This window comes from Nanorana parkeri, unplaced genomic scaffold, assembly GCF_000935625.1.
Source record: "Nanorana parkeri isolate BGI_ZX_2015 unplaced genomic scaffold, ASM93562v1 scaffold164, whole genome shotgun sequence".
NCBI lineage: Eukaryota > Metazoa > Chordata > Amphibia > Anura > Dicroglossidae > Nanorana > Nanorana parkeri.
The window spans coordinates 934,531-944,505 of NW_017306432.1; the positions used below are offsets into that span (position 1 = coordinate 934,531).

Sequence of the window (9,975 nt, forward strand, 5' to 3'; positions counted from 1 at the left end):
CCCCTCCTCTCTCTCTCTCGAGCAACTGTCGGGCTCTTGCCGATTGCTCGACTTCTCAGAGGGGGGTGACACCAAAATGACTGTAAGTCATTTTGGTGTCACCCCTCCAATGGTGTCACCCGCACCCCCCTTGTGATGCCACTGTCCCCTTGGATTGATACCTTTTTTCCCACTTTTTTAGTGAGACCCTAATTCTCTGAGCTAGCTGGTCCCGAGGTGCAAAGGCTAAGACATGCCCTTCCTAATGTGTTGTCCTTTGGGTATTGTCCTCCCCCATCAACACTTTCGTTCATTCCTTTTGTTACCCTTCCTGTACTTATGGCAATGCATCCACCCCAGCCTTAGTTTACTTCACCTGTAAAGTTCTACCTTTAAAGCTAATTTACTGCTTGTTAAACATATACTGAGTTATGTAAATGTAGCGCTCACCCCCAAAGGAGCCGCTGAATATGAACTAGGGTTCTCCTACCTGTTTCTGCCAGCCACCGGCCACTTTCTCAGTTCCAGCAACACCGACACTCCAGAACAGAACATTTATTGCACAGGATCGAATAGGAGAGAGGGTTTGGGATTGTAGAGTAACAATTTGGAGACTCTGTATTTTCCCTTAGCAACGGCTTGTATCAGTAGCACAATGGTCCTGTCAGAGCGACCAGGACCTTGAGAGAGAACTGTCTCTGGACTTCTAGTGCATCAACTGGTTTCTCTTCAGTAAAGTACCTGAGAATAGGGTGAGGGATCTCTTACAGGGTTCCAGACAGTAGCTCTCACCAGCTCCTCTGCGACTCTCCTCGATAAGCAGATTCCACCTCCAGCTCAGCTTCCATCAGGTTCCTTTCAGCAGCACCTGAAATCTCTGGGCCCCCAGCATCTACCACATGCTGAGGTGCATACCAGGTATCCAGTAGTATCTTCGGCCTCTAGGCCCCCAGCATCTGCCACATGCTGAGGCCCAAGCCAGGCATCTGCAGTATCTTAGGCCTCTGGGCCCCCCAGCACCTGCCACGTGTGAGGCCCAGGCCAGGCATCTATATCACACAGACCTCCTCCCATGGAGGGCACCGGGGGGAGGGGAGTTCTGGAAAGTGTCCCCAAGCCTTTTAGCCTTTTATCACCTGCCTTCAGCCACACCTCTGAGTCACCCTGCTCAGGGATTGGTCAGAGTCAGGTGCACAGTCACAGTCTGAGGATGGATCCTCCCTCACTGTATGCTGAGTACCCAACCCAGCAACAGGGGGAAGCAATCAATCCTGCAAACTCAGGGAAACCTGTAGAATGCAGAACTCAGAACAAAACAGCATCTAAACTGATTACAGTCCAGATATACACTAAATTCATTAGCGACATATCAGAGGGCGCTACATAAACAATATACATTTTAAGAGTTCATCCTAATAAACACCTATGAAAGAATCCAAAGCTTAATCTTTTGGAAGGAGATTGTAAATAAGAAATATTCACATGTCATATTTGGCAGAAGAAAAATTTAAAATATTTTTTAAGCTTAAAACATTTTGTTTAAAGGAGAATCATGGGGTGAGGGAATTACACTCATCCCCATAATTAGAGCCAACATGTAACACTGAAGCTCTCATACGTCAGTTCTTTTGATAGGGAACTTAGCGATAACATCCTGCCAATCACTCAGTTCCCATTCATTTCCTTTCAGTCACCGCTCCCTACAGGGATTCCCCTCTTTGTCCCTTCAGCACTGACTGGAGGAATTGATGGTGGAGGGGGCAGGCACAACTGGCTCTGCCTCTATGGAGGCAGAGCCAGCTGTCAAATAGGCAGTGGGATGGATTCCAACAATATTGTCGAGATCCATCCCGGCTGCAGCACGGCTCTGTGCAGTCAGTATATAGTGGGCAATAGCCCACTATATGCTGAGTTTTGGGTTACAAGAGGCGATTCGTATATCTCCTCCTGTGACCCTAAAGAGTACTATGGCAAAAAAAACGTTGGGCTAGAGTTCTCTTTTCTTCAAAATATTTATTTATTGAATTTTCAAATTTCACATATCATACAAATACAAATAACGAACATAATTAATTCCCTCACACTTGACATAACACATATCTTAAGAAGCATCTCAATTGTTTTGTGTAGTTCCCTCTACATTCCTGCTTCCATAAAGCTAATAAGTAACATATAACACTAAGACCCTAACACCTTTCTTCCTCCTCCCCCCCCCAAAAAAAACAGACATTCCCACACATTCAAAGGGGTATTGTAAGTATAGTTAATCGTTTGGTAAAAAGAAACGAAGAACAAAGAGGACACTAGGAAGAGAAGAAATATCACGTCAGAAAAAAAAAAGTATCAAATCAGAATAAAATAATCCAACGTTAGACTTATTCGGGATTTACCCCTATAAATATCTGAGAATCTCTTGTAAAAAAAATTACCAGAGATCTAGTCCAACTTTTGTCTAGTTTAGTTGGGGGTATCCACGGAACAAACGTCAGGGGTATATCCACCTCTGCCTGCTCCACCGACACCCACAATTTCTGGTTTCCCTCAGTAAACCAATCCAGCAATCTACTTAGGCCCACCGCTTGGTAATATATTTCCATATGAGGCAATCCTCCCCAACCATCCAATTTTCTTTTAGTCAATATATCATATCTTAATCGGGCTCCTTTTTTAATACTTTTGTTCCTCTCTCCCCTCTTTTCTTGTTGTATTTTCCTTAAGATTATATAGATTATTATAATAGTTATGGAATGCTTCAGCGATCTGCTCTGAAGAATTAACTATACCCTTATGTTTACAGTTAATTTTTGGGATATATGTTCGGGCCTGTTTCTCTTTTATCGAGCGTGCCAGATGCCCACTACTTTTATTTCCAAATTCGTAGGTAGTTCGCTTCACTATACCCTTGTATCTTTGGTACCCCAGATCTATTATTTGATGTAATTCACTTCTCTTTTGCTGAAGACTATTATAAACATTTGTAAAGCAAATATGTTGCGCTCGGTCTATGTGAACCAACTACACACTAAAGTGTTAAAAAACAAATCTGTGTAAAATTACAACAATCTGTGTGAAAAAATTGTGTAGTTGGTTCACATAGACCGAGCGCAACATATTTGTTCACCTATACACATTGTTGCGGCTGGTCCAATCAGGTAGTTAGGCACGCATTCCCAGCGCAGTGATTTCTGTGATATATTATAAACATTTATATCTACATTCTTTTTGTGTTGGCTCTCCAGTTGCTGTATATCTTCCAGAAGGGATTTGATTTCAAGTTTTCTCTTTTTTAAGCGTGTTCCGTGGGATATAAGTATTCCTCGTATTACCCCTTTCAGGGTTTCCCATTTTATTGCTTGTGCCGTGGTGTCATTTTTATGGTCTGTTAAAATTTTTTACAATGCCTTGTCTGATAGCTTCTTTTATAGAGTCCTCTTGTATTAAATTTTCTTTCAATCTCCATGTCGCACTGAGCTTCATGGTATTCGGCGGTGTAATCGTAAAGAATATGGGTGCATGGTCTGACCATATTTGGACTCCTATGTCTGCTTTTATCTGCCAACTAATTAAACAATGAGACCCAAAAAAGTAGTCTACACGACTATATGACAGGTGTGATGGCGAATAACATGTATAATTTCTAACTCTAGGATGTAATATACGCCAAATATCCACCAGCTGTAGATTCTGTAGGCGTTGTTTTAATTTATTGAGCTGGGTATATGGTATGTGGACTGTACCTTTAGACGTATCTACTTTAGGGTCCATTGTCAGTTTAAGGTCCCCCCCCTACAACCAGGATTCCTTCCATAAAGTTCCTCAAAAAGTTGAGTATCTTTACTAGTACCCTCATCTGACCTTTGTTTGGTAGATAAATGTTAACGAGTGTGTACTGTTTATGAAATATTTTACATTTAACGAAAAGGAAACGCCCTTCATTGCCCCCCTGTTCCTGAACATCTACTACTGGTAATGAGGCATGGAAACCTATAGCCACACCTCGCGATTTAGTCTGAGTGTAGTTGCTCATGTGCCATTTAGGATAATATCCAGTAGAGATCTTCGGAATTGAGGAACTTTTGAAGTGCGTTTCTTGAAAAAAGAGAACTCCTACTCGTTGAGTATGCATGTCATATAATATCTGGGCACGTTTTTGTGGGATATTAAGTCCCCTAACATACCTGAAAGAGCAAGGTAAATGGATATTTATACTGTTGTACTCTGGATGAGTCAAAGCAATAACTTAATCCTTTACATGTAAGGGGTAGAATGAAAGTGTCATACCAAGAGAAGTCTTTTAATCACTCAACTGATGACAGTGAAAACAACAGTAGACATCCAATGTGTTTTTGGGGCTACAATTTCCCCCTTCATAATGGCTGAATGGAAATAATAACGTTTTGGATGGACTCGAAAGATGGCTTCTGAGCTGACTGCATTCAGAGGTAAAAGGATCAATTGTTGGTAGTAATGCCAGCAAGAACAGCCAAAATACATAAAACATACAATTCAATGAGAATGCAACTTGAATGCAGGTCAGAAAGAGGTCACCTGCGGTTCAAATGCACCTGTCAGTGAACTCTGAATCATCTCAGAAGTGTCTCAAACTGATCTCAAATGCAAATGGATCTTTCATTCTTCCTCCCTCTTTTCCTGGGTTCTTCCTTTAGTACTCCTCTGTTCGTGACTAACAGCCTACTATTCTCACACATTTACACAATGTACTATATCTGAAGGTTTAATATTGTTTTGACAGACATGTGATGTCTTGAGGAGGAACAAAGTGTCTTGAGGAGGATCATGTGAACAAACTTTAAAAATACCACACAAGGCATACACCCTTGCCACAAACTCAGATGTTGCACCACCTAAAACACGTTGAAAAATGAATAACACATATTTTAAATGTTGAGTTTAATTTACATTTTAAATATTTGATGTTTATGGGGACTTTTATTTGCAAATCCTTGTACACTACCATTGCTCCATAATACATCTTATTTCAAAAAAGTGTCCACTCTTCTGTAAAGGTGTGTGTACTGATTTTTGTATGCTTTATGCTATCTATCTCCACAACACTGTTGATTCAACTGTATACTCTATGTTGTTTTTTTGAAAAAACCTGAACATAAAGTTATGTTAACAAAAATTCTGGCATTTTTCCTGGCTCTGGGCACCACCTTTGGCATAAAGGAGCCAGCTCAAGTAGAATGACCTTGAAAGCATTTTTGGTCCGAATACTGTTTAAATTGACCTAGTGGCCCTTTAAAACAAAATGATTATGTCTGACATGTAGAACGCCTGACATAAGTTAAAATCAGGAGAGCTCTGGCTGTAGAAATGTAAGTCAATATTCACAAACTGAACAGAGATGAAAAAAGATCATCATGAACACATCTTGCTGCCTATGGTTAAGTTTTGAAATCTATTTCATTATTCAACATGACAGGTTGACTTTATAGTCTTACATATGTGAATATGCAATATATAGTTATATTGTAAGATGCATTCTCGGGATAGGGGGCAGCTGTAATACATTGGTAGAATATTCTTATATACATATATTATTGTTGTTAAATAACCTGTTTTCCGTTCTACAGACGAAGAGTTTTGGCCATTTCAGACGGGATTGAGCATATTGGGGAGCTTCGATGGGAATTAGCACTTTGTCTTCTTGCTGCTTGGACCGTTTGTTATTTCTGCATATGGAAAGGGACAAAATCTACCGGAAAGGTTAGAACTAATTTCCTTTATTTACTACAGGCAGTAAGAATGATAGAAGTTTCTTGTTTGAAGTACAACTGCAAAAAGATTACAAAGTGTGAAGACTGCATGGCATTACAAATAAAGGGATATTGCAGGTTTAGCACCCATAGCATATATAGCAAATAAGGATGACCATGCTGAATGGGAGGAATGGGATGTGGTTTAATAAAGGTTCAGGATTGGCAGCTCTTTATAATCTGTGTATAACATGTTTAAATAATACCCCCAACCACTCTCTACCTGTTGAACACTTGAATAATGATGTTGATGAATTTAACAGTCTCAAGCAATGGATGTACTAAAGGAGCTACCTGTCTAAAGAGTATGGCAGAAAAGGCTTCTAGCAGGAAGGATTGAAGTCAACACTTTTTGGGCAACATTTCTCTTTCTTACTACATGGAAGAAACTCCAAAAGTTTAAATTTAAATAACATACAAGCTGGCAGGAACCATAGTTTGCAGCAGGGGCGCAGGTATTCGACACAACAGGAAGTGGTCAGAGAGCAGTAATGCACCAGGGTTTTAAAACATGGGCCAACAGAAAGGAAAATGTATGGATACATTTACCTTCACTGCTGGTAGGAGCTTGCACATTATGAATTGAAGCTTCTGAATTGCCATTCAGTGTAGCAGAAGGTTTTGTTGTGGAGAGGCAAATCTACATTTCCCCTGACCATGTTGACTGGCTAACTTCTATTAAAATCTATCAGTCTTGTATTGCCAATTAGTACTAAACCCCTGCTGTTGTTGATGCTACAAACTGAAGTGTCATCCAGCACCCCCTCAAAAAAAATGATCGCTGCCCCCATTACCAGCTCCTGCCACCTCTAATGCCACACATTGTTTCCACAGCTGGACCTCAGCTGCCAAATTTCTAATGTTTACATGCACGGAAAATCATGTGTTGCATTTCAAAGCTTGCACCCTATTCCAGTGTTCCAGCACTCAAAAATATTTGTGGCTATTGCCTATCACATAACACACTCTACTGTAAATTTCAAGATAAAATCTGCCTTGTCTCTCCCTCTAATATTGTGACTTAACCAAGTTGCTTACATATTGCCGAGCCACTACACAATATTTGTGGCTATAGTCTCTCAAATATCTTTATTTCAAGATAAAACCCATCTTATTTTCCTACATACATTGCATCCTTACAGTCCACCCACTGTACAATATTTGTGGCACTTTTCTTTCCAGTAATAAACTATCATTTATTTTTCAAGATAAAACCTGCCATGCTCTCCTTCTTATACTGTGGCCTAAACTCGCTGCTTACCTCCTGTCCAGACACTGTAAAATATTTGTGCATACTGTCTTTGAAATAATACACTGTAATGTGTATTTCAAGATATAACCTGTCTTGCCCCTCCCTCTTATAGTGTGGCCTTACAAGGCTGCTTACATATTGCCCAGCCACTGTACAATATTTGTGGCTATTGTTCCTCAGCTTAGACATTTAAATGTATACTGCAAGACAAAAACCTGCCTTGTCTAGCTCTCCATTTGCTGCTTATTCAAGTGCTCAAGTATAGACCTGACGCCAGCCAATTTCTACCAAATGCATACCTGAACCTACATTTTGAATTTTTTGGAAATAGTTGAGGAGGAGGGAGGAGGTTCAGGGAATTTGGGGATGTGGTTTTGAAATGTTTTTGTGCACTCTATCTTGACATTTTATTAAACTTTTAAGACAATGCAGAGAAATATTATGAAAAAAGATTATAAGCTATACTATTAAAGAATACACCTGCTCAGTAGATCCCCAGGTGGGAAATGGAGGTAGACAAGTCTAAGGAGAGTACAGCTCCTTAAACTTGTCTACCTCCATTTCCCACCTGGGGATCAACTGAGCAGGTGTGGCCAGGAGAAAGAGGACTAATGGCATAGGATGTCAACAATCAGAGGGGGCTATGGGCATCGGATCTTGTCAAATATGCATCTGTGGAGGGGGAGGGTGGGATCTTTAAGGCAAGGGGAGGGGAGCAAAAAAGTGCACTTTTTCTAAAGTGTCTAAAAGTTCATAATATTGAAAAAATAGAGATATCTAAAAAGGTAAGAAATATTTTAAAAGAAATTATTGTTAGATATGCTGTGTGAATAGGAACACATAACAAATATATAGTGGGGGTTTGATCAATTGTCTTTGCAAAAGTGAAAATACTTTTTAAAGTAACATTAAACCCTCAGATTTTTTAACATAAAACAATACTGTAATGTGTGCCTTACTGTAATCCATGGTTGTTTCCCTTCTCTTTGCTGCTCTTCCTTTTAAATCCTTCTCTCTTCTCATGCTGGGCAGAACTTCTGTTTCTCTGTCTCTGAAATGGATACATGGTGTCTGTGTGAAGGTTCACAACCTGAGCCAGCACTACAGGAAGAGGCACTCAGCTGCAAAGGGAAGTTCTCCCCAAGCATGAGAAGAGATACAGATTTAAAAGGAAGAGCAGCAAAGAGAAGGGAAACTACCATGGATTACAGTAAGGCACACATTACATTATTGGTTTATGTTAAAAAATCTGAGGGTTTAATGTCACTTTAAGCATAAGATACCTTTGAGTCTCTCTGTGCTTTTCTTATTTTAGGACTGGACATAGATATCTCTAGATTTGATAATATACATTCTGGCATGCAGTATTAGTACACAAATGTACTTTCATAAATCACACTAGAAAAATAAGGTCTAAGGAGAACATACATGTAAGGGGGTTATTAAGGAGTTAAGAAGAGCTTCCTATGTGTAAGAGCTTCATATGTATCCATTGGGCAGAACTTAAAGGAGAACTATGAGGTGAGTGCTTTTCACTCACCTCATAGTTCTAGCCGACCTGTGACAATGAGACTGTCACAGGTCGACTTAGTAGATCGGGCGTTCGCTCACCTCTCGATCCTGTCATGGCTCTCTGCCGTGACAGGGGAGGGGCTGGATTCCCCCCTCCCCGCTCCGATCCGCCAGCGCTGAATGGCGGAACGGACGGGGGAGGGGGCGGGTACAGCTGGCTCTGCCTCTAGATAGGCATAGCCAGCTGTCAGTCACGCAGCTGGACTCGCGGTATACTGAGCCTAGGGTGACGGGAGGACGCTAGTTTGTGTCCTCCTGTTACCCCAAGGAGAACTATGCGGAAAAGCCTTAACCCCATAGTTCTCCTAGGCTTGCCTGAAATGGTGATGTCCAGGAGAGAGAACATGTGCTGTGTGAGTGCCACAAAGAGCAGAACATTAAGTACTGGTAGAATTGTGGTGTTCCTTTTGGGGGGCTGGAACATACTCTTTAATATGGACTGAATTTGTAATTTTAGGTTATAAAGTTGCAGCGTTTCCATGGCATTCAAGTGTATTTCCACTTTCACAGCAAAATTAGGATAACACCTATTTTATATTTTTTACATGTTCCATTCACATAGCATAAGCTAAAAAACAATATTTAAAAAAGCTTCTTGCAGTTGAAATAGCTTTTACTTGGGTTAGGGTGTCTTAGCTTCTTAAGAGATACCATTTCGATTTGGTTCTCCTTTATTGTAATGTTGGGATGTGCTGTGAGGGGTGAGGGATTAAAGGATTACAACTCTGGCTTCTCCATTGTATGTTAGTGAACTTAATGAGAGAAACACAATACTAAAAATTCAGTCTTAAATCTGTCTATAAGAACAGATCACTGTGAAGGTACTCAGAAAAAAACTGGATTCAGCCATGTTACCTGCTGCAATAAAACATCTAAAAAGTAATACATATTGTACAAAAATGTATATATATATATATATATATATATTATACACATAAAAAAAAAAATAAAAAAAATAAAAACAACAATGGAATGGCCAAGACCAAAAGCAATAAATGTACACTTTAGAGTCCTACTAAGTTCAGTTTCATTTGTTGGAAAATCATGCTCCACATACTGAATTTAGGACTGTCATTATGATACTGAGCATTGAAGCAATCTTTATCTGTCATGTTGTAACAAACTTGCGTTGTATGAAACCATATATGTATGATTCACTTGTGCAATACTTACGGGTCTATTCATGAAGCTGCCGAGGGATCTGGCCGTAGCTTCGGCCGATCCTTCGGCTAGCTTCGGCCCCAGGACCCCTTCGGTTCAGGAGAACCGAGGGGGTGCTGTACGGGCTATTCACAATAGCCCGTACAGCTCCCGATCATGGCCGAGCGGCTCAGTCGAGCCGATCGCATATGCATCGGCTCGGCTGAGCCGTGCAGAAAGCCGAAGCTGGCC

General features: G+C 40.6%; 1 protein-coding gene across 1 annotated transcript in view; it reads left to right on the forward strand.

Annotated features, from left to right (window-relative positions):
* The window catches only part of SLC6A11 (solute carrier family 6 member 11), a 141,429-nt gene that overhangs the window by 75,310 nt on the left and 56,144 nt on the right, over positions 1 to 9,975 (forward strand). Inside the window, exon 6 of the mRNA XM_018554559.1 lies at positions 5,577 to 5,709. Within this exon, the coding sequence (XP_018410061.1) occupies positions 5,577 to 5,709 (133 nt within the window). The remainder of the gene's footprint in view (positions 1 to 5,576; positions 5,710 to 9,975) is intronic.